Raw genomic sequence first — 24743 nt, 5'->3', positions numbered from 1 at the left:
GTAACCATATCCATGGCCACCACCTGAACACACAGCCAACAATCCAGCGTTCTGTAAAAGCTTATGCTCATAATTCCTTACTTTTTAGGAATTAATTTGCAATATTACACTTCTTTAAAGTAACCATTTAAGGTTGCATTTCAATCCTTCACTGAGGACGGGTGCTTCCTTAAGTTTGGGGTTGCGTTTAAACGCTATTAAAACAGATTCTGCAAAATGGGAAAACAGGGGTTCTTCCTTCGCATATTAACTGTACGCAATTTCTTTATTCTTTGATACCACCCACTTTATAATTATTCACAAATATTGCTTTTACCTATTCAGCCAGTAACCGGTAACTCGTTCCTGTCAGTGATGCTTTTTTTTATGCAAATTCAAAGGCTATTGTTAAAACGACCTTTCAAGATTCCTGACATACAAAGTAAACATTACCCGTAGACATTAATTTTGGTGGAGTCCACCGCATGCTCAGATAAAATAGAACTACCTTATTATATATTATTAATAATATTATTATGATGTTATGTTTCGAGCCTCAGTATCTCTCACTCTATATCCAACGCTACCGTGTTGCCGCGTAATTTACGTTTGCTAGCGGCCATTTTTTATTTATTTTTTAAAATGAACACTCTAGCTAAAAATTTCGTTCTCTCGTAGTACCAAAAGGAAAATCTCTCTCTTGTTGAGTTAGGTTAGAAAAGAAAAAGAAAAAGGAGAACCATGAGTGCTAGTAGTTCGAAGCCACCGATGTCTCTGCGAAGCCAAGGAGAAACTTGGTTTTCACGTGGCCCCACTTGTTACCAATTCTTCAATTTTGGTTCAAGAGTGAGAATTGGAAGACTCAATTGCTGTGGTATTTCCATGTTAGAAAGAAGCAAAAAGGCAGAGTTTTTGGTGAGAGGGTGTGGGTGTGACCAAAGTAGTGGCGAGGACTGTGGTGAGATGGAGGAAGACCAAGATTTTGTGAAGGTTCTAAGAGAATCCCAGCCTTATATTTCTGTGCATAGGGAGAGAGTGTTTGTTGTGCTCATATCTGCAGAAATTGTTGCTAGTTCTTATTTGGATGTCATTCTCAAGGTACCCACCTCTCTCCCTCTCCTACGCACACATGTTTTTTTTTTTTTTTTTTTTTTTTTTCAAACTAGTTTAATTCGAGCACTCTCAAATTTTACAACTATTTTCTTTTATTTTCAGTGCTCGAACTCCAGATCTCAACTTAAAGAATACAAACTCCTTATCATTTGTGACAACTTTGTTCGATACACACACATATGTTTTTTTAGTATTGATCATTGCAAAAAATTTATTCTCCGAAACTATAACATATTAATTTTAATTTGTTAAAAATATTCACGTAATAACACCAAATGGGCTCCACCCCAATAAAATTAAAACCCTCACGGTGGTTATGGCAACGCTTGTTTACAGAAATTCATCTGCGACGAAGGCATGGTTCATGACATGATAGAGACAAATTCATCCGATTCTTCCACTTATTGCTAGTTTAGCTGCCCAAACCATAACTTGGATTCTAATATTTCAAAACTGTTACGGTTAACTGTCTTCCGATGTCTTAAAGTACTTTGCCACAACAGAGCTTTCGGTAGTGTTTGGTTCGGGAGAAAATTTGTTTTATTAAGAAAATGGTTGGAAAGTGAGTTTGGTATGAAAATGTAAAAAAAGTTGTTTGGTTGACCCAAATATTACCAGGGAAATTTATTTAAATATGCAAAATTTATGTTCGGGAGAAACTTTGCACCTGTTTTTGTTCACTTCTCCAGTTATCTCAAAATACCACATCTCAAGTAATATTCTGTAACAGTAAATTTCATCCAAAAATCAACACAAAAGTCATTTTTACATCTATTCTATTTGCCTGGTATTTTTTGAAAAAAACTGAACCAAACGTAATATTTTTCAATATTCACTTACACTTTCTCATCAATCCCAAAATAAACCTTTAACCAAACACTACTTTCGAGTTTTATTTGAAGAGTAAATACTTCTTTCGTTCCTAACAAAAAAAAATATGGTCTTCACATTAATCTCTTATAAAAGAAAATTAGTCTCAATGTTCTTAAGAAATTCAAAATGGATCTATTTTGATCCTTTTGAAAGATTAATGTGAGACTTTTTTAAATTTGTGAGAGACTACAATTTTAACTAAATGGATCTACTTTGAATTTCTTAGGGACCTCGAGAGTAATTTTTTTTATAAGGGACTAAAATAGAAATTGTATTTTTTGTCAAAGATCCAAAAAGATATTTACTCTTATTTTAATTTAAAAATTTTTGAAACCAAAGAGAATGATATAAGAATTCACAACTTAGCTAAATTTTGCGAATCCTGACATTTAAAAATAAAAAAGTTAGAATTTACGTGCTTATCCTGATTCATCTCTCGCAACATAAAAAATATTAAAATTATAGTATAATTACTATTATAAAACTTTTTAATTTTTTATTATTTTATAAATCTGTAGAATATTTTCCATTTTTTGCTGCTTAAAAATGTTTTCGACAGACACGTGTCACTCTTATTTTTACGTGTAGTGTGATGGAAAAATCTAACACTGCTACAGCATATGAAAAGGAGAAGAAGGAAGGACGAAGAATTAAGACGGAGATGTTGTCCAAATACCGATCGATCTTCAAATCTCCCCTCTTTTTATCTCTACCAATGTCCAATACCATTTCTACCGTCAGAAACAAAACCAGTGTAATGTTGTTGAAGACTCTCTCTCGTCCAATTTGTGACGTGACCGTCAATTGGTCCATATTGAATTTATGTCATATCCTAAAAAACAAAATTATATCAGTAGGACCGAACAACGTTATCTTTGACAAATGAATTTATACAAGTGGGACCGACCAAAATTAACGTTTAAAAATTTGTTTGTTATTCATTTATATTTTATATTGCCGGCAAAATCTAAAGAATAAAACACAACCTATTCATGAAAAACTATTCCATGTTCATGTTTTAAAAATTAAACCAATTTTTTTAAAAAATAATGACTTTAGGCCACGATTTAACGGTTAGAGATGTAGTCCAAGTGGATAACAAAATAATATATATATTGTCTACCAAAAAATATAAATAATAATTATAATTATATTCACTCATATATAGCATAATAAAAAATAATAAAATATATTATTTTAAAACATAAATTAAATAAAATACACATTGAAGTTTGTATACTAACAAATATTTTTCAAAATGCGATCTTATTTTTAAAAAATACTCCGTTGCTTATCTTAATTACTTGATCTTTCATTTTTTAACAAATAATACTTTTCATTACTTTCAAATTTTAAAATTATAATTTTTTTTCTTAAATTTTTAAATTTTTTATGATTCAGTATATAATTTAAAAATAATAAATTTTTTAAAAGAAATCACGAAGTAAACTCCAATTTTATTTATTTATTTATTCTTTTTCCATATTTTACTATTGTCCCCCTTTCTTTAACTCTAGTTCTGTGTCTGCCTTTTGTTTAAAACTTCACCGATACCTCATTCTATTTTGTCTTGTTCTTCTTCGTTTCGTAGTATTATTAGTTAACCCTCTTTCTTTCCTTCTCTTACATATTGCCACAAACCAAGCATTTCTTTCTCACACTCGCCTGGCGGCTAACCTTTGTGTCTGCCTTAATAATATATCTCCGACCATCACCGCCACCGCCACCGCCAAGCCCTGATCGTTTGCTCTTCTTCAACGGTTTCAATGGCTTCTTCCTTATCGTGTTGTTACAAATTCCTTCTATATCCTCTTAAGTTTTGTGATTTCAATGAAGTATGCTGTTCTTCTCACAACCCACAAGCGAAGCTAAAATATAAATCTCGTTCCCCAAAACAATCGCCTTTGGCGGTCCATTTCGCTAACCGAAAGAAGGGAGTGTCAACGAAATGCAATGTGTTGAGCGAAGGAGTGAATGGGAGCGTGGAAGATGAGAGCTTCAATAACTCAAATCTTGAGGATAAGCAATTCGTGCGTTCCTTTCGCGAGGCATGGCCTTACTTGTGGGCCTTTCGTGGCAATACCTTTGTTGTTATTATTTCCGGTGAAATTGTCTCTAGTCCTTTCTTGGATCCCATTCTCAAGGCACGTCCGTCAAAAATTTTAACCTGTTAATTCTTCAAAAATCTTGTTTAAACCATGATTTTTTTATTTTATTTTTATTTTTATGATCTTTGATCCATTAGCTATGCATTAAAATATGTTTCTGCATGCAGGATATAGCTTTCCTTCATCACCTGGGAATCCGGTTTGTTCTTGTTCCGGGTACCCATGTGCAAATAGATAAGCTTTTGACTGAGAGAGGTTAGTCACAATAATGGGTCGTTTAATTAGGCTCTTCCTGCTTGTGAAAATGAGTGCTTTTTAACCTTAACATTGTTGCTTGCTTGCAAAACCCCATCACCACCCTTCCCCAAAAAAGTAGAAAATTTAAAGGAAAATTATTGTATTTGTAGGGAGCCAGCCTAAGTACGTTGGTAGATATAGAATAACTGATGATGAATCTCTAGAAGCTGCAATGGAAGCAGCTGGGGGAATAAGATTGATGATAGAAGCAAAACTTTCTCCTGGACCTTCCATATGTAATATTCGTCGACATGGTGACAATAGTCGTTGGCATGAAGTCGGTGTCAGTGTTGCCAGTGGTAACTTTCTTGCAGCCAAGGTTCGAATTTTTTGATTCATTTACTGTAAAGTAACAATCAATGGTGTTCTGAAATTGCCCCTCTCTTTCTGTTTCTATTACTGTGTTAGAGCGTCTTGTTATTTTTATTTTTTTGGCAGAGAAGAGGGGTGGTCAGTGGAATTGATTTTGGGTCAACTGGGGAAGTTAAAAAAGTAGATGCATCTCGCATGCGTGAGAGGCTTGATGGTGGTTGTATAGTTATTTTAACCAACTTGGGCTACTCCAGCTCTGGACAAGTATTAAATTGCAAGTATGCTTTGGAGCTTTTGATGATTACTTTCTTCAACTTGGCTTAACTGATTGCATGCTGACATGCTGTTGTCATAACATTTTTTTAGTTTCTGATTATTCATATCTTATATAACAACAAGTTCATGCTCTGTTCTTGTATCAATATGTTGAACAATATGTAATTTTTTTAAGAATTAGACTTATGAATAGATCTGAAAAACAGCCTCATGGGGAATGTGATAGAAGTTAAAGCCAAAGAAGAAGTTGGTTTCATAGGGAAAGAATAATAGAAGGTTTTATCATGCAATTCATTAGTTGGTAAAATAGCTGATTGCTAGGACTTTTTTCTTGTGAAATGTGAAAAAGCAAATACTGAGAAATTAATGGTACAAGTTTTTCAGTGAGCATGTTAATCAGAATTCCACTTGTGCCAATATGTTCAATTTCTTTTTCTGTTATATGTTATTATCTGCTACTTGGATATGATCCAATCATCCAAGAGAAAAATAAATAAATAAATAAATAGAGAGAAGAAAGGGGCAGCTGAAATCATGTTTGCATCACCCACTTCTCTTGCTTGTATGAATAGACACATGATAGTTGATGGACTTATATATGGTGCCCCTTCACCCAATTGATGAGTCTGACAAATGCTTGTATTCTGGACATTGATGATTTTTTTTTTCCTCCAGCACCTATGAAGTTGCAACTGCTTGTGCCTTAGCTATAGGAGCGGACAAGCTAATATGCATTATAGATGGTCCAATACTTGATGAGAGCGGACGCCTAATCCGTTTCTTACCTCTTCAAGAAGCAGACATGTTAATTCGTAAACGGGCTGAGCAAAGTGAAACAGCTGCTAACTATGTGAAAGCCGTTGATGAAGAAGGTTTCAACTCTCTTGAGCATAGAAGTTTTAATGGGACAGTCCAATCTCCACCTAATGGAAAACCTTTTACAGAATGGCATAATAATGCAACCTTCCATAATGGTGTTGGTTTTGACAATGGAAATGGCTTAGAGTCTGGTGAGCAAGGTTTTGCTATCGGAGGTCAAGAGCGACTTAGTAGAATGAATGGTTACCTGTCAGAATTGGCTGCTGCAGCTTTCGTTTGCAGAGTGAGTCCATGATTCACCTTTATTTTTCATGTCAAGTGCACTGGTTGTGCTTATTTAAGTCTATATTGGTATACAAGCACTTCTGAGAACAGGCATTTTCCAAATCATGACCAGAGTGAAAATATGCAGATGTTATACATCATTTTATACTTTCTGCTACTGCAATATGTGATGAATAATATTAGATCTTTGACTGGTTTCAAATATTCCTGCTGTACAGTGGTTGGTTTGGATTTACATTTAAATTTCTCTGAGAAGTTGCTGGTTGAAATAGTGACTGCTTGAAATTCCAGTTGATGCATGTTTCTCAAGCATGTTGCTAAAAATACCATCTGCTATTTCTCAGGGTGGTGTTCAAAGAGTTCACTTGTTGGATGGCACTATTAGTGGAGTTTTGTTGTTGGAATTGTTTAAAAGAGATGGGATGGGAACAATGGTGGCTAGGTAAGCAGTTTTGCAGTCTGTCTCTGGAATAAGTTTTTTTATGATTGTGAATTATTCTGTGCAAGGGTTTTTAACTATTTGGTAAGAAAAATAGGTGGTAAGTTATGATGCTTTGAAACAAATTGTATCCTTGACTTTTCTGTCCAACTGTTTTAACCATTGTTTAATTGGCATCCCAGTGGATTTCCTGCTGGTGTCATCATATAGGTGACATGAGTGAGATTCAGACTTGTTTGTAACTCCTTATTGTTTGCTGATGATTACATGGTAGTTTGTTGAGATTCTGATTGTGTAAGGCTGTGAATATATGGGTTGGATCTGAACTCCATCTTTGAGCATTCCTCTTTTTTCCCTTTTATGAAACCATAAGTTACAAAAAGATTGAAGGACTAGTTCAGATAACTGTCCATGTTACTGTTAAAGAGCTCATGCTTGTTATGCACAAATGCAACTTGTTATATTCTCAAGTTGACATACCGTATCACTACAGACATGTCACAACCCTGAAGAGTTTTTACCTATCAATTTTTATTTTTATTTTGAAAATCCAAAATTCAGTTGATACCAAGATCTGTGATGTTCATGGGGTTTCCTACACGAAGCAATATACTATATGCAGCAGATTGTTCACGGTGTTATACTTCATTAAGATTTTCTTATCAGTAAAAGCCTTTATTTCATTTTCTTATCTTTCAATTAAATTTTGCAGTGACCTTTATGAAGGCACTCGGATGGCACAGGTAAAAGATATTTCTGGGATAAAACAAATTATTCAGCCCTTGGAGGCATCTGGCATATTGGTTAAGCGGACTGATGGAGAGGTTTGCTTTGCTATATCTTCGTTGTAGATACCATAGCTTACATGGCCATTACTGGTAATTTTATCTAGATGTCTCTCACATTTTACCATTCTCTGGTTATAGCTGCTACAAACGTTGGATTCTTTCATTGTTGTGGAAAGAGAAGGTCAAATAATTGCTTGTGCTGCCCTCTTTCCTTTCTTTGAGGAGAAGTGTGGAGAGGTTGCTGCCATTGCAGTATCTCCTGATTGTCGTGGCCAAGGACAGGGAGACAAATTGCTTGGTATGCTATTTCTTCTGTAGTTGACGATTCTTGTGCTTGATGGATAGTGACTAATAATTTGTGAAATGTCATGGGTATTTTTTGTTGTTATGCTCGCTTGTACAGTGTTAAATAGCTTGAAAACATATCTGTTGCAAAAAAGCTTTAATAAAGTAGAAATATAAGGACCTTATTATATAAACCTAGATTTTGATTAAGAAGAAGATTGGTATAGGCTTCAGTTTTGGAGCTGCTGTTTATTCTCATCTTTGAATATGGTTGCTCTATAATCCTGCTTGGCACAGGTTTTTACGATATTTATTTAACTATATGATTAAATATATGCAGATTATATGGAGAAGAAAGCATCATCTCTTGGATTGAATATGCTTTTCCTGCTCACAACTCGGACAGCTGATTGGTAAGTAACTTCCCAAATGCATGGCATGTAAGCCTTGTCTGCAATCAATGCCATTTTTCACCTAGTGGCTTGTTACTGCATATTCAATGATTCTTGTACACAGCATATGAAATGTTATCCCATTTTGTTAGTTTGATGTTTAGCATGTCTTCTTATTTTTCTGTTCCGTTTCTAGAATTCAAAGTAAGTTTTCCTCGGGTGAAAAAAAACAGTTTTCGTCACGAAAATGTACATTTGTAATCCACTCGTGGATTACAAATTTGATACATTTATATACATGGAGTTAGTAGGGGTGTGAAAAAAAATCAAATGAACCGAACCGTGAACTAATCCGAACCGTATCCAACGTATCATATTTTTTCGTACCGGTTTAAGAACCGAACTATTTTCTTTGAACTAGTGTAAGAACCAAATCATTTTTTCGAAACCGATTAGGGTTTCAAACTGAACCACTTTATCGATTCGGTTTGGTTTAGGTTAAAAACCAAATTGAATCGAATGATACCCACTCTTAAGAGTGTGAAAAAACCAAATGAACCGAACCGAATCACGAACTAAACTTAGTTGTACTATATTTTTTCGAACTTGTTTAAGATAACAAACCATTTTCTCCTAACCGTTTCAAGAACTGAATCACTTTAATACTGGTTCCCTTTTTTCGAACTGGACCACTTTTCCGATTTGGTTTGATTTGATATGGAAAATAGAACCGTGCTTACATGTGATGTATACAGATTGTGACCTACATTTTAATGTATGTTCTAGTATCTTCATGGGTGCATTTCTAAACGAAAGGATTCCCAACTTTTTGACAGGTTTGTGAGGCGTGGATTTTCAGAATGTTCAATTGACTATATCCCTGAAAAGAAGAGGAAAATGATCAATCTGTCCCGCAATTCCAAGTATTATATGAAGAAGCTTCTACCTAATAAAAGTGGAATTATTGTCGGTAGAAAATTTGCTTCAAATTAGCGCTATTTTCCTGTTTTCCTCCCACTACGGGGTGAAGGGTGATTAGATGCATATGTTAGGCACTTCTGTAGACAATAGATTGTAATGTCGTAATTATATGGTAGCTGTAATCAGTATCTCTTATAGGTCTTCGACGTGTAGTAGCATCAAGTTTTCTATTGTTAATTTATAGTTAGTATTTATTTTCCTCATGTCCACCTTCCTCTTTACCGATAGAAATAATTATTGATGTGCTTGTTTGAAAGATACTTTTATTCAAGGGATTGATAGTTTTGCTACCCTTTTTTTGGTCACGAGACCAATAAAACTATTGACATTATACCCATACAAAAGAAAAAGGGTTGTGCTAGAATTTTTTTGATGAAGTAATTTGATTATCAGGAACAAGCTGAATTATAAATCATGCGTATATATGCAAAAAGATTTCCTTCAGTAGATAAATGTTCATGTTCTCGTCTACACATTTCACGACGAGTAAAATGCCAACTTAAAATTAATGGAGGGTGAATTCTAGTGATGGTGTTAGCGGTATCCCAGTAACCCAACAAGAAGGGAGGTTCACTGGATCACTGAAACTGCAGTGGCCATTGCCTTCACTTTGTTGACCGTTAACAGCAATACGAATTCAAATAAATACTCTTCATCAAATTCGGGGAGGCCCTTTCATTTGAAGTTGTGTGCATATGACCTAAACAACCACCACAAGTGACCGTTAACAAGGCTGTCAAAGGTAATGCAAATGCATTTTCTAACAAAATTGACTTTGTGATAATAAAGGTCTTCTTCTAACTTTAAAAAGAAGCACCTCTTTTGCAATTTTTGCTGCAACAGAATTCTTTGTTAGTATGATCAACTTGTTTCCCTTGGGAGATATTTCATCTTTTGTATTATTCAACAAATAATGATTCATTTCCTACTAAAAATGATATTAATCACTTTCTATTAATGATTCCGAAAGAGCTATTGCACTAAAAGGATAAACATTTTCATATTGAATCTCTGCATATTGCCATAGGCTAGGAAATGCCAATGACAGCAGAAGTTTCAATAAGACAATAAGAAATTTGTAAGAATATTGTTTGTTAGACTAGCACAGCATGAGCCTGAGAGCTGTGAGTCTCTAGGTTAAATTATCATACAATAAGGAGAAAAAAAGTATTCCAAATTCCTAAACTTGTGATTATGCCTTGGCTTGTACATGATTGACTTACAATTAGAAGAGAATACTAATTGAAGAGTGTGTCAAGGACATGAAAGGAAATTAGAAGAGAATACTCCTTACAATTTTTTAATTGTGTGGACTTTATTAATTAATTATGTTTTAGCATTTTAAAATATTTGGGTTAATAATATTTCAATTTGATTAATTATTTTTATTAAGCTTATTGTGATCATATTGTGTTTTTGAACTGGTGACATCTGATTCAATTAGGCCTAATTGGGCGGCGGTGTAAATTTATTGTGACCCTAATTTTTTTATAATGGATCTTCTCTTTTTTAAGCTAGAAGCTACTTATAAGCTGGGCCAAACAAGTTTTGAGAAAAGCTCTTATAATGAAAAACTCTTTTTTTATAATGAAAAAAAAAAAACTAAAAGCTAAAAGCTCTAGAAGGAGCTTTTTTTTAAGCTCTTATATGTTTTTCTTGAATTGTATGTTTTTTTTTAAATAAAGAGTTATAAAGATAGGAGAGAGATATTTTTCTTGAAATATGTGCTTTTAAGTAACTTAATAACTTTTAAGCTAAAAATTTTATGTAATTATCAAACAGTTTTTAGTTTTTTTAAGCTCTTTTTTTTAACTTTAACTTATAAATAGCTTCTAGCTTAAAAAAAGAGAGGATCTAAAGAGGCTCTAATTGAGATTTTTAGCTACTTCTCTCTCTAACAACGATTGGCAATAAACAGAATTATCTTAGTATCAAGTTCCTTTCTTTACCTATGCGATGGCACAGCAAGATTTTAATTTTAGTATTACGAAGGTGTTCCTCAAGAATTCCATAAACCATTCCGATCTCAAAAATAAAGTGGGTACTTAAGCCCAAAAACAAACTCTGCACAATCCTTTATCGCTTTAAAAAATTACGCCAAGAAATATGATGTGGGTGTGAACGGTGAAGAAAAATATGATTCGATTAGGAACGATGGTGTTTGCTATAACCGGTTGGTTTGGGTCGACCTGATTTAAAATCAGTTTTCAAACGGGTCTTAATTGGATTAATTTAAATAATAAAAGTGGTTTAACTTTCTGAACCAATTTAAAAAAACCGATTATTTTTATTTAATGCGGGTCGGTTCCATAACCGGTTATGGTGCACCGGTTATTATGCACATTCCTATGTGGGGAGGCCATTAGCTGCCCAATACATGGCAAACATTTATATACATATAATATTGTAATATTTTTATGGAAAATTATTTTCTTATGTAGTAGTAAAAAGTTGTTTTATATAAATACATTAATAAATATATCTTTTTATTTTTTTTTAACACATAATAAAACTCATCATATGTTGGATTTATGGCATAAGAAAGAGTATCTCCTATAAAATATTATTAGTGCATTACTTGTGCGATGCATGAAAGAATATAAATTATGTGTTGTCTTTAATTTTTTTCACTATTCAATGTAAATTATGTGTGGTCTTTAATTTTTTCACTATTCACATAACATTTTGCAATTAATTCGAAAGAGTGATAGTGCCATTCTAGTTTAATTAAACAAAATGACTTATTTAAATGCATTCGGAGTATATCTACATAATAAAATTGAAATCAAGTGTTAACATTCTTTTTCTGTCTCCCGGGGTGGGTCTTTTCTTGTGCTCGACGAAAAAGATAGGAGATTGCGAAACAATGGGAACACACAGCATTTTGAGAAAATGAGGGGATCTTTTAACAATTTCCAAAAATATTGAACTGCAAGTTTTTTCATAAAGCACACAGATAAAGAAAAACACATTTTTTATTTTTATCATATATCTCGTTATTCTCCAGTTTCTCGCAAAATCTATCGTATCAATTCCATTTATCTGCGTGTAAATACTTGAACTTTTCCTAATTTGCACCTACGCCCGCTGATTCTCTGATGCGTTACACCTTTGCCCACCGATTCTTCTTTGATTTTCATCCCTTTTTCTATTCCCAGGTCAGTGTGCATTCTTGTAATTTGTGCATCCGTGATTATTTTCTGTGTTTTTCTAACTCAATTTTTGCTAATTGTGCCGGTGTGAGCTGAAAAGCGTTTCCTTTTCTCTATTGTCATTTTGTTTGTTCAACGTAAATTTCGTCTGCTTTATGAATTTGAAACCGAGACAATAGCATGTGGGTTTTCAATTTGAGGGGATGCAATAATCCTTAGATATTACGGCACTGTTGTTAATTTTATGGGTTTAAGTTGATTCTCCATCCCCAAGAATCAATTTACACGTATTTGGTTGTGTAAATCTTTCTGTTTGCGCGTATATGCAGTTCTGCGTTGCTTTTTACAAGACCTAGCCTAATTGCGTTGGCATTGCAAGATGCTTCTTTCAATGTTATAATACACTTCGCCTGATAAATAATATGACACAGCGGTTGCTGGACTTTCCTGAGTTGTTCTATTCTATTGTCAAACATTGGATGTCTAGTAGATGAGATTGAAGCCAATTTGGGAATTGAGGTAAGTGTGATTTTGGGATGAGCTTTTTTCCTTCTTCTTTTTTTATTGGATTGTTTATAACCATTGAAGGATGAAATGTATCTACAACTTGTCGTCTTATTGTTATTATTTGTTTTATTCTGATGTTTTGTAGGCCAATAATAGTCATATTTTTCTTGTTTGTGGATAGAAATGCAGAAGAAGGCTGCCCTCAACTTCCAAGCTTTCCTCTAGGATAAAAGAAAAGCTCGTACCGTTGTAAAAAAGGTTGTGGACTTATTTTAATGGGTGCTCCTAAGCAAAAATGGACTGCAGAAGAAGAAGCAGCGCTGAAAGCTGGAGTAATCAAACATGGGGCTGGAAAATGGCGCACTATACTTACAGACCCTGAGTTTAGTGCCATTTTGCGCATGCGTTCAAATGTAGATCTCAAGGTAAGTCTTTTCAAGGGCCTAGCAGGTTCCGGGAAGTGTCACAAAAGAAGTTTTATTATAATGTCAGACTTGAGAAGTTACTACTAGTGCCCTTGTTGAATGACCTTCTGTTTACTGTATCATAATAATTATGTACGAAATCCTTTTCTTTGAGAAAATTGACAAACTTATGGCATACCAAGGTGTATTTGTATACATGCTTTGAACTGTGAACAGGACAAATGGAGGAACATAAATGTGACAGCAATATGGGGATCCAGGCAGAAGGCAAAGCTTGCTCTAAAAAGGAACCTGCCAACCCCCAAAGTCGATAACAACCACATGGCCTTGCGTACCATAGTCCAACGCGATGGAGAAGTTGCAGATACTAAGCCCGTAGCAGTTTCTGGTGAAACATCTCCTAATTCAAAAGAACAAATATCAAGGTTACAGAACTTCCATTTAAATATATCTACTGTTTACTCTTTACAGAAATTAAATGGTCTGTGGTGCTTGGTTGGTTTGATCTTGTTCTTAATAGCAAATGAACAAACATTGTCTAATTGTACGTATTACCTCCCTTGTAAATATTTAGTTCTAAGATTGCTTAAAGTGGTGTGCTAGTATACCAATTTTTTCAAATGAATAAATAACTAAACCAAGTTGCAAACAATTTTCACTATTTTCCATGTACCAATTGGGTATCTTGTATTCTGACTCTTCATTATTTTATTGAATTTCATGATGACTCTGCTCTAAGCATGGCAAAGATACACAAAAAATATGATTCAATTACTAATTTATCAGTTCCAGTTGCAGTTACAAATAATTGATATAGTTATCTTCTTTTGTCACTGCTGATGACACATCCTGTCAAGTTTGCAGTGATTTTGCTGAAATGTTGAAACTGTGGTAAATTATGTGGCAATATGCTTTTCAATGACTGCAGTAATATGCTTTTTAATAATGGCAGGTTGGATAATCTTATATCGGAGTCTATTATGAAGTTGAAGGAGCCAAAGGGTTCTGACAGAGCTGCCATTGCTTCTTTTATAGAGGTACTAATACTTCAATTCCTACACTTACGGTAATAGAATTTAAACATCTCAAGAAACAAATGATCCTCAAAATGTTGGTGCATGTATACTTCATTTCTACAAAAAATACTTAATTTCTGCTTTTGTAGGCCTCTTCTTTTTCTGGTCAATATCTTATGAATTGGTTTACATCTAGAATTAGACAGTAAATTATTTTCATTTCTTCCTCGGCTATCAAATAACTCCCCTTTAAATATATATGTTTTATAGTGATTGATGTATCACCTATCTATGACTAAATTTATGTAAGTACCAGCCTGCTATGTGATCAAGTTTACAACATTAAAAATATTTAAACTGTTTGTAAATGTTTCTCTCCTATGTCCATGGAGTTATATATTGTTTATTAACTATCAGCAATTTTGAACTAGCTGTAACATGTAACTCGTAGAATTCCTTTCTGCTGGGTACCGAAAGTTCCTGGCATTCTTTTTGTTTAAATGTTTCCTTTTGTCAAGGTTAAACATGTACTCTCACCTGGCAAGTAACAAGCTGTTAATTTTTTGCCCTCCCATGTTCATAAAGGCTTAGCATAATTCAACCAATCATAATATGCTATCTATTGCTTTTCTTTTTAAATAACTTGAGAAGCTTACAGCATTCGAGAATACAGCGAATACTAGCAATTTAACTGTCCTTTATGTTCTTGTCTGCAACATTGCATTGAAACTAATTCTGAAGCTTTCCACCTCATTAGGATCAATATTGGTCTCCGCCGAACCTCAGAAAGTTACTTTCAACAAAACTGAAGCATATGGTGGCAAGTGGCAAATTAATCAAGGTAATTTTACTGTTTGCTGATGCCTTAGCAAAGCACAATGAGCTCGGGTTCTTGGAACTTAGTTGCTCAAGAAGCACCATCCTTACATGCATGCAAACCTGTGTAATTAAGCATAGTCAATCTGGATAATTTTTGGATCATGTACGACATAGATACTTTGCTAATAACATGTTTGATGTTACTGGAAGTTATTAACAGAAAATGATTTGCACTGAGAAATTAATTGGTTGCCAGATGTAAATAGATATTGGTTATCTTGTGGCAGTTGAACTGTGCATATCTGGGCATTTTCTTTTGCAGGAGTGAAAATTCAATTGAAGTTCATAAAATTTTCCCATCTAATAAACCAATATTACTGTGACATAAATATTGGGCATGTAATTAAATTCAATATGTGATCAATTGATCCTGAGTGTGACATATCTAATGACAGGTAAAGCATAAGTACAGAATTGCAGCAAATTCAACAATACCAGAGAAAAGAAGATGCTCTTCCTTGTTACAAATGGAAGGGAGGCCCAAAGATTCTCCAAAAGCAGAGAATACTGATGTCAACATCCTTTCAAAATTCCAAATTGATGCAGAACTATCAAAAATGAAGGGTGTGACAGCTCAAGAGGCTGCGGCAGCAGCTGCAAAAGCGGTGGCAGAGGCAGAAGCCGCCATTGCCGAGGCTGAGGCAGCAGCTAGAGAGGCAGAGGCTGCAGAAGCCGAAGCAGAGGCTGCACGAGTGTTTGCAAAAGCAGCAATGAAGGCACTAAAATGCAAAACACTTCATATTTGGTAAGCTTCCTTAACAAGAAAATTAATTAATGCCTATAGCTGTGATGCTTATAGATTCCTTTTTCCATTTTGAATGCTTTCTGCAAGTGGTTAATTTTCCCAATGTCTTTGCCCAACTTTTTACCAAGCTAATCTCTTAATTGTTGACAATGTCTACTCTGCAGCTCCATGCCATCATTTCCTAATGCCTATCCGATTGTTCCGGAATAACGTGTTACAATTTCTTAGATAAAACTCTTTTCACTCTTATGACTTAGTGTCTAACGAAACAAAACATTAAGCCCTCTTTTCTCACTAGAGATCTCGACCTTCATTACATTTTCCGCGAGCCAAAACCCTGTCTCTTGCGAACAAACCCTATTTTTGTTAATTACTGCGGGTAAAAGGTTTTCTCGAAGCTTTCATTAGTGCCCCACTATTCTGACTCCTCCAGAGAATTGGTTTCTGTCAGTTCTTTTAGCTAACCGTTTTATGTTTGCAAATTTGTGCAGATGGTGTCAGCTTCTGCATGATTGACATGAGCAGTATATTGGGTTAGATCATAATTTTGCTGCTAGGCTTCCTGCATGTATTTAATTACTGTACATAATTTAGGCTTGTAAATCTGGAATATGAGAGTTTGATCCATGAAACATTTTGTCAGAGTTGGTAAGAGCTTATTATTTATTATTTTTTCTCTTATTTTCAAAAGAAGGCAAGGAGGCGAGGGTTACAAAGTATTATTGGAAGTAGTGATCAAGTGCTCATAGTAAATGAAAGAATACAATTTTAACTAGTGTTCCAATTGCAATATGGGGTGTCTCTGTCTCGTAGGTCATATTTATGTGGATCCTTGTTGTAAATTGTTGCTACATTACTCTGACTATGTTATAATTATACTGAATTCTTTTTGAGGTTTGTAAAAACTAAACTTGTGAAAGAGGTATTATGAAGAATGCTTGTTTTTGGGACTGGGTTCGTGAAGGGGGCTGGTCAGATATTTGGGCATGGGCACATGTCAATTATGTTCTGAATTTCCTTCTCGCGGATAGAGTAGATAATTTTGGGAAATGATATTTGCACATTAATTCAAATAATATATGTATGATGGGTCCATTTAGAGTTAAAATAATTGCGAAAGGAATTCAATTAGAAAAATTCTACCACAAACACTGTACTACATTAACTCTTTTTGACATTCTAATTCAATGGTTATATATATTTATGGAAAAAGTGTTTCTTAGGAGATAAAATTATCTTCTATAATTTTAAAGTGACATTATTTTGGAATTTAAAAAAAAAACTGACGGTATTTTAAAAAAAAATTATATTATAAATTATATTAAAATATATTGTATTTTTTTGTCAAATTTTAAAATAACATTATTTTAAAATTGTACGGGAAAATTTTATTTCTTATTATAGGAAAAATATTAATTCATATATATATATATAATCTATTTTCGTTCAAAGTTTCTATTTTATTTATGGGAAAAGAGTATCTAATGTTACTTTGGATAACTTTATCTAATGTTCATCGAAACGACGTCGTTTTGAGATTGAAAAATTTAAAAATTAAAATGATAAAGACTATTATAACCCTGAAATAAAATAAAATTATAAACACACCATGATTTTCGCCTCAAAACGATGTCGTTTCAATGAACATTAGATAAAGTTATCTAAAATAACTTTAGAAAAAATAAATCCTTTATTTATTTATTTTTTATAATCTATTTATGTATTGATATTTCATTAAAAGTAAAAGTGTTAAAATAGGTAACTTTAATACTCGATAAAGTAATTGAGTCTGGAAACTTTGAATGCGGTTTGGGGATTTCGAACACAAAAAATGATATAATTTTTAGGTGACAGGCGAGAATGGTAGTTCTTGTCACATTTTATATCGGTTAAAATGACAAATACTATGTACCAAAAAAAAAAAAAATGACAAATACTTTTCTCATATATATAAGGAAAAGTATTTGTCATTTTAAATGATATAAAGTTATGTCATTTTAAGAGAGATAGACACAAAATAATATTTTTTATTTAAAATTTAAATTAAAAAAAAAATCACCCACTTTTTCTCCCATGATTTTCATTTCTTGTGTTTATCTCTCTACTAAAATGACATAACTTATGTCATTTAAAATGACAAACATCAAACTCTCTCTATATATATAGGGTTTTATAAGAGTTATGTTGTAGAAAAAGTGATTGTGTAATGTTATAGAGATTCGTTTTGCGTGCCTTAATTTTTTATTTATTTTTTTGTTTTAAAAAGTGTGGACCCCACAAAATGTTGTGAGAGTAGGAAAGTTTGTTGTGTTATGTTAAAGGATAAAATGAAAACCCATATATATATATATATTACTTTGTGTCTATATGTAATGTTAATATAAGTATGCGTTTTGAGCTAAATCAACAATTAGAATGTAAGAAAAATATAAGGCAATAATTAAAGGAAAACTGTATAATGTACTTACAATTTGCTCACTATACATGATCCAACTGCTGATTCAAAAAGTTTGAAATCAATCAAAATTGTGACCTAATAAGTATGACTGAATTATTAAAAAATGTAGTAATTTAAAATATAACAAAAAACAATTAAATCTAAGTCTAAATAAAGCAACGGATATGATTGTTATGTGTGAAAGTGGATTGGGCTGGGTTGAACCTTGTTCTGAAAAGCTCAAGTCTATGACTAAAAATCCCAATTTGACCTAGCTCGATAACATAGTACAGGTCTAACTATTAGCCTGATCTGGCTAAAAAAATAAATGGCCTAACCTGATCTATTAGCTTGTTAATTTTTAGCTTCCAAGCAAAATATGAATCAAATTCACAAAAACTCAAATTATGTTGTTAAAACAAAAACACAATTTCATTGTCCAAACAGAACCATAAATCACAACAAAGGCTTATCACAACCTGCATTTCAGTCACTCTCAAAAGCAAAATGCCCAAATTAAATAACATATATTTCTTCAGATCCAACCAATAAATCCATACTATGTAAATTAAAATAACTACATGAATCTAACAAACACATCATGATACTTGTAGTAGCCAAAAACTTCTTATCAAGTTCTCTCCCGTGCAAATACAATTCCAAGGTTACATAAGTTGGCAAACAATTTGTAAATATAGAAAACAAAAAAATGTATTAAAGAATAGAAAGAAAAAAATAAGATTAAGAAACAAAAAACCTTGGGAGAGATTATACTTACTACTTTTTTTTTTCTTACCACTAAATCTTAACTGTTGAATTTCGTCAATCTAATAGTTATAATTTACTGAAAATTAATAATTAATTAATAAGTGTGACCCAATAAATTATAACTATTACAATGGTGAAAATTAACAGTTAAGATTTGATAGAAAGAAAAAAAAAATAAGTATAACCTTTTCTAAAAATCTTTTAATATATTTATATACACAATCTAACATGCTGAGATATTGATTTCTCCTTCATAAGAAATAAAGTCAGATTTTTATTAAAATATAATCGAATATAATTCAGTTATAAAATAATTTCAATTGATTAAATTTATATCTTTTGTTTTTTGTTCAAGTCATATTTATTTTATTTTATTTTATTTAAAATAAATAGTATAATATAGGCTGACTTATAGGCTTATAGGCTAGGATTTATGAAAGTGGGCCTACAACTTATTTATTAAACAAACTTTTTTTCAAGGCTCAAGCCCGATCTATTTTATGAAATATACTAGGTCAGATTTTGTCTAAAATAGACCGAGTCGTAGGCCCCTGTACGCTGATTCTGCCCAGTTTCACCCCAATTGTAATTTATATGGCAAGAAAGGGAAAACAACAAATTTGCAATGATTTTAAATCTAAGATTTGAATCGTATTTTAAATGATTTAATTGTATTTATTTATTTATTTTAAAAGTTAATTATGGTTGTATTTATTTTAAAAAAAATTCTTTATTTTTAGAATTTTAAATTTTAAATTAATTTGCAATTAATCTATAAAACAATACTTATAATCCTTAATATAATAATTCAATTTTGTTATTTTATTAATAAAAATTAAAAATCAAAGAGTTAGGCTCTATTTGATTACTGTTTTTAAAAATAATTTTTTAGTTTTAAGAACAAAAAAACCAAAACACAATCAAAGACCCTTAATCTTTTACCGCAACCTAACTTTCTGTTTGTCTATTTTTCTACATGATTTTGGCATCACTGTAACGTGAGTTTTGTACATTTATGTATTAATACAATAACTATATTAGTACACACTGTATTTTGGATATATTAATAACTTAATTCTTAGAATTACTTTCCATCACAATTTAATCTAAAGTTAATTATTCCCTTAATTTATTTATTGTATTAATACATAAATTGACAAAACTCACATCCCAGTTTTTAAAAACTTAAAATAAGATACAAAAAACCTAAGTTGATATAAATTTTTTAAATTCAGAAATTAATCCATCTATAATTAAATCCCACGACTAAATTGCAAGAAAAGAATAATTTCAGAGACTAAATTGCTAGTTTTTAGCATCATTGAAAATAAATTTCACGTCAACATTACGAAAATTTGAAATTCTAAGATGTATATAAATATAAAATATTTATTCACTATTTAAAATATGCATGCATAAATAAGAATAAGCAGAGACAAGAATCTAATATATATTCGAAATAATTAAGCAATGCCGATCAATCGAAATGCAGAGTTAACAAACATAATTAACAAGCAAAACTGAAATGCTGAACATTAGAAAGAACCTAATATCTATTTAATTTACAAAGACAAGCATAAATTCCTCGCACAAATGCAGTTCTGTGAATTTTTTATGATATAGCTACACCGTCAATACACAATATGATTTACTCAAAGTAACCCTCGACATGTATGTCATACCGTTTAATTGCCTATAAAATAAGAATTATATTACATTGCAAAGCATGGGGGAAAAAGGAAGAATAAATCAATCATCAACCAGGTTAGACATGAACATGCCTCTAGTAAATCCAGAAATGTGTCACCGAGAAATTACATTAGAGTTCAAAGCAGAAAGTAGGTTCTCAGCTCTTTGATTTGGAGTGCTTGACAAGCCAGTCAATAACAGAGTCAATGTTGGTCGAGTTTTTGCATGAGATCATGAAGCAGCAAACTTCCCTGTCAGTAATTGACTTCAGATCCCTGCACAACAGAGAGCACTTTTCAGCATTAGAGTAATATAAAGGTAAATGAATTAAAAAATGGAAGAAGAAAATGTGATACTCAAATAATTTAGTTTACTCCGTTATTGCTCCAAGACAACGTATCTTACATTTGGTCAGTCAACGCTTGTTTAGACAGAGCCCCCGCTTTGTCAATCTTGTTCCCCAACACCAACAGAGGGATACCGCTCAATGATGGTTTGCTCAGCAAATCATGAAGTTCACTTCTTGATATGCTAAGGTTATCTGGATCAGCAGCATCAACAACGTAACTGCAGGAAAGATCAAATAACGAGAACTTGCTAAGTTTCACAAATTCAACCAATGGTTTCTACCTCAAGGTTAAATGTAAAAGGAGACAAGACTTCAATTCGGAGAAATTTGAGAACATGATCCAATTACAAAAGTGCATTAGATGTAAGAGGCAGAGAATACCCAGCAGTATCACAATTTTCAACAGAAAAAAGTGAAAATCGCTTTTAAATATAACCAACCAAGTCTTTCTAGAAATAGGCAGCAGCAAAGCATACACAGTGTAAGTTTTAACTTTTTAACCTGTGGACCGCAGAACTCACATGTAATCAAGTTGTGCAAAGTTTCAAGAAGCTATAATATATTCACTTCCTTGCAGCACAAACTGTTTTAACAATGATAAGTAGTATTAATTATGACTCATAGCCTGAGAGATATTGCTTGTAGAAGGCATTTATGAAACCAAATTGTACTGACGAATTTCTCTAAGCTTTTTCAGGGACATACAAGTGTTTTTTTTTTTAAATTAATATATGAATACACCAGGGAGGAGCTATTTACTCGGGCATGTAAGTGACAAGCAGTTTTGCATCACTGGTATTTGATCAAAAAGAACTTTGGGTTCATAGAAGAAAAAATAATAACTCAACTAACAGTTATCATTAAAAAGTACATAATCTGGTGGTAATGGAACCACTATGAAGACTAAAATAAACAATTATGCATTTTGATCAACCAAAAGAAAAGTATGGCTTTAGATAGACCTCATATCCATCACTAGACAAGATATCAAACATATAGACAACATATAAGTTGATAACCAACACAAGTCTAAAAATATATATTAATGCACATATACACTTATCAGATTGTATCTGCATCAGTGTATGCATGCACCAATGCTCCTTTGAGAAAACACACACACACACACAGAGAAGAATTTTCAAAGTCAGAATAAAATAAGAAGTTTGTTCCGTACACAATAGCAGAAACCGCACGACAGTAACGTTCCCACATGCTGCGGAACCTAGGTTGCCCTCCAAGATCCCATAACTTAATTGTAACATTGCCCTTTGTTACTTTCCTCATATTGAATCCCACCTGGAATCAAATAACAATAGATCGATCAGAATGTTCTTGCCCTGGAGAGATAGAAAACTTCATATAATCAAATAGAGGAGAAAACAATAGCCAAAAGCATTTGGTGAAAAAAACTTACCGTGGGAATCATGTCCTCGCTATACCCACCAGTCTAGAAACAATATTTAAAAAAAAAATCTGTCAGTTAATCATCCCCAAAGTATAAATTAAACAATAAGTTTCTAAGGGAAACGTCAACAAGATTATTGTACTTACAGCAACAACATTTACAAGGGAAGTTTTTCCAGCATTCTGAAGTCCTATCAGAGATAACTCCATTTCCTGCTTGAAGAAAAGGCTGCAATCAAAGTTACAACGTAGTAAGCTCAAAAGTTTCAAAGAAAATGATCCACTAAGCTCAGATCATGCATTGACATAAATTTCAACTTCCAGGTGCAACCTAAAACTGAAACTCTATGTTATAAAAAGAGAAGAAAATTTAGTGCAATAAAAAGCCATTCAAAAAATGTAATGCTGTTTTGCATGAGAAAGATTTCGTGAGTGCTGGGCGAAAGATGTTTGATTGGGTGGTTTTTTTCCATCTCAAGTACTTCCACTTTTTTCTCACTCATGATTTCCATCTGCTTTTTATTTCATTAGTGCCAACAACATTCGTACACAAAAAAAACTCATTCAGAAATGTACACACACAAATTTCCTATACATCCAAAGTTTTGAAGGCAGCAACTTTAGAATAGAAAAGAAGTCATCTGAAATAAAATGATTCACGAAACATATCAGAGGTGGAAAGATTTACAAAATCGTGAAACATTACTCACAAAATAAATAACTAATTGGATTGAACACCTTAAAAATATTACAAATGAATGCAAGAAAACCTAAGAATACAAACAAATCCTCTTCATCAACAATCACGAAATTCCTAACCGCATTACAGACAGAACAGACATTTCAAACCACCAAAGATACTCAAATTGAAAAAAATAAAAAAAATAAATAAAGAATTATGTAATTATGTAATTATAGCATAGTATGCAATTACCAAAACCTGTTTTTTGAAAAAGTAAATGAAAAAAAAAAAGGCGATGAATGAGAAAAACCCTGCTCGATCAAAGTTAAAAGCAAAAAACTGTGAAGCGAATGACATTGTTGGAGTTTAAAGGAAAAGAACAAAATGATAAGCTATCGCCAAAAAAGGATAATGATAGCGAAATCAATAAAAGCTTACCTGCGTAGCCAATTGAGAAAAGCCTCCCACAACCCCATTGATTTTTCTTCTGATCAAAAGAATGATAGGGAGAAAGATAGAAAGAAAACAGATCTACGATTTCCCTCTTCGAGCACAAAGAGAGAGAGAGAGAGAGAGAGAGAGAGAGAGAGAGAGAACGATCTAGAGGCTTCGCTGCATCCAATTCACCTTTCCTCCTCCTCCTTCCCTTTTCCCTCCCTTACCACTGTTTATATCACACCCATATCAAAAACAAAACAGATTTTTATATTTATTTTATATTTACGATTTTAATCACATCGAACGGCAGTGGAGGATCTACTGAATCATATCCGCTAAATAATATGGTGGATCCCATATGATGACGAAACTCTTAATAGTAGCGATACAGCAGACCATACCTCTCGTGTAACAAATCTTTAGTAAATCATACGTATCCAACTCGATATTTTTTTTTTCCGCCGCATTTAAAAAGATTTTTTTAAAAAAAAATATATATATATATATATATATATATATATATATATATATATCAAATTGGGTATATTTGATACACCAGAGATTTATTTCCTCTTATAATCTTTATTTAGATCGATGTGTAAATCATATGTATCCAACTCCATATTTTTTTTTTTGGCCATATTGAAAAAGATTTTTAAAAAAGAAAAGAAAAAATATATTAAATTGAGTATATTTGATGCACCAAAGATTTATGAGTAATCTTAGATTTATGAGTAATCTTTATTTAGATCGACCTGTAATGGATAGCCACGAGTGCTTATGACAGGACCAAACTGAAAATGATTTGTGCGTGGATAACACGAACCACTAAAAGCTGGAATGTGAGGTTATGATCGGAGAGCGTGTAGGTAAACTCACTGAATAGCTGCGATGCCAACATGTGAAAGTGAAGAGCATCCGACAACGAAATTATGATTATCTTAAATTATCATGACCAATCAGTGTAGGTTGTAAACATGCCAAGTGTGAGCTGGATAATGGTTAAAAGTTTAAAATATAGCAAAAATGTAATATATGTAATTATTATCTTTCATCAATCTTTTTAAATCTAAGCTTTAAATATAGGAAAAACATTTTTTTACTTTACATCAGATAATTATTTTCTTTTCTTTTCACATAAAAAATTATATTATTATTTTTTTGGATAATGGATTCCATCATATTATATGTTATAGTAGGAGTTACATATCTTCAACAAAATAAAAAAATATAAGCCTTTAAATATATATATATATATATATATATATATTTTAATTAAGTAATATCTTAGCCAGCTCATAT

The 24743-nt window shown here is 32.5% G+C and overlaps 4 protein-coding genes across 5 annotated transcripts; 3 read left to right on the top strand and 1 right to left on the bottom strand.

Moving 5' to 3' along the window:
• The first annotated feature begins 607 nt into the window (after window positions 1-607).
• LOC133285663 (uncharacterized) lies at window positions 608-1950 on the top strand. Its single transcript, XM_061482925.1, has 2 exons — window positions 608-1077; window positions 1195-1950. Exons 1-2 carry the CDS (start codon window positions 721-723, stop codon window positions 1342-1344), a joined length of 507 nt encoding a protein of 168 aa, XP_061338909.1. The 5' UTR covers window positions 608-720; the 3' UTR covers window positions 1345-1950.
• A 215-nt stretch (window positions 1951-2165) lies between these two features.
• On the top strand, window positions 2166-9215 carry LOC133285650 (probable amino-acid acetyltransferase NAGS1, chloroplastic). 2 transcript variants are annotated; one of them, XM_061482901.1, is made up of 10 exons: window positions 2166-2719; window positions 4241-4328; window positions 4481-4689; window positions 4809-4960; window positions 5634-6060; window positions 6407-6504; window positions 7214-7325; window positions 7428-7587; window positions 7915-7987; window positions 8803-9215. In XM_061482901.1, exons 1-10 carry the CDS (start codon window positions 2558-2560, stop codon window positions 8957-8959), a joined length of 1638 nt encoding a protein of 545 aa, XP_061338885.1. In that variant the 5' UTR covers window positions 2166-2557; the 3' UTR covers window positions 8960-9215. The 2 variants fall into 2 exon arrangements, with proteins under 2 accessions (XP_061338885.1, XP_061338883.1); XM_061482899.1 differs by lacking the exon at window positions 2166-2719 and adding an exon at window positions 3386-4109.
• Window positions 9216-11959: 2744 nt separating this feature from the next.
• On the top strand, window positions 11960-16536 carry LOC133285657 (telomere repeat-binding factor 2-like). The gene is made up of 8 exons (XM_061482910.1): window positions 11960-12105; window positions 12429-12618; window positions 12788-13031; window positions 13248-13456; window positions 13984-14068; window positions 14805-14888; window positions 15322-15671; window positions 16163-16536. Coding segments are annotated over exons 3-8 (879 nt in total). The 5' UTR covers window positions 11960-12105; window positions 12429-12618; window positions 12788-12881; the 3' UTR covers window positions 16164-16536.
• Window positions 16537-20429: 3893 nt separating this feature from the next.
• On the bottom strand, window positions 20430-23670 carry LOC133285659 (ADP-ribosylation factor-like protein 8a). The gene is made up of 6 exons (XM_061482916.1): window positions 23442-23670; window positions 22469-22550; window positions 22332-22364; window positions 22092-22213; window positions 20971-21132; window positions 20430-20840 (listed from the first exon to the last, which is right to left on the bottom strand). The coding sequence occupies exons 1-6, from the start codon at window positions 23477-23479 to the stop codon at window positions 20723-20725; spliced, it is 555 nt and encodes a 184-aa protein (XP_061338900.1). The 5' UTR covers window positions 23480-23670; the 3' UTR covers window positions 20430-20722.
• Window positions 23671-24743: the final 1073 nt, after the last annotated feature.

The sequence above is a fragment of the Gastrolobium bilobum genome, unplaced genomic scaffold (assembly GCF_033153095.1).
Source record: "Gastrolobium bilobum isolate Gb01-03AN ecotype WA unplaced genomic scaffold, APGP_CSIRO_Gbil_v1 utg1162, whole genome shotgun sequence".
In the NCBI taxonomy this organism is placed as follows: Eukaryota; Viridiplantae; Streptophyta; class Magnoliopsida; order Fabales; family Fabaceae; genus Gastrolobium; species Gastrolobium bilobum.
Note: the sequence above shows the minus strand (reverse complement) of the source record. Positions and strands in the feature narration are given on the sequence as shown.

Coding starts and splice junctions, on each gene's coding strand:
- LOC133285659 (XM_061482916.1), bottom strand. CDS start 23,479: ATGGGGTTGTGGGAGGCTTTTCTCAATTGGCTACGCAG. Junction 22,551..23,441: donor TTTCTCAATTGGCTACGCAG/GTAAGCTTTTAT, acceptor CTTTGATTGCAG/CCTTTTCTTCAAGCAGGAAA. Junction 21,133..22,091: donor CGTGCGGTTTCTGCTATTGT/GTACGGAACAAA, acceptor TCTTTCCTGCAG/TTACGTTGTTGATGCTGCTG.
- LOC133285657 (XM_061482910.1), top strand. CDS start 12,882: ATGGGTGCTCCTAAGCAAAAATGGACTGCAGAAGAAGAAGCAGCGCTG. Junction 13,032..13,247: donor GTTCAAATGTAGATCTCAAG/GTAAGTCTTTTC, acceptor AACTGTGAACAG/GACAAATGGAGGAACATAAA. Junction 14,069..14,804: donor CCATTGCTTCTTTTATAGAG/GTACTAATACTT, acceptor CCACCTCATTAG/GATCAATATTGGTCTCCGCC.
- LOC133285650 (XM_061482899.1), top strand. CDS start 3,732: ATGGCTTCTTCCTTATCGTGTTGTTACAAATTCCTTCTATATCCTCTT. Junction 4,690..4,808: donor GTAACTTTCTTGCAGCCAAG/GTTCGAATTTTT, acceptor TTTTTTTGGCAG/AGAAGAGGGGTGGTCAGTGG. Junction 7,326..7,427: donor TTAAGCGGACTGATGGAGAG/GTTTGCTTTGCT, acceptor CTCTGGTTATAG/CTGCTACAAACGTTGGATTC.
- LOC133285663 (XM_061482925.1), top strand. CDS start 721: ATGAGTGCTAGTAGTTCGAAGCCACCGATGTCTCTGCGAAGCCAAGGA. Junction 1,078..1,194: donor ATTTGGATGTCATTCTCAAG/GTACCCACCTCT, acceptor TTTTATTTTCAG/TGCTCGAACTCCAGATCTCA.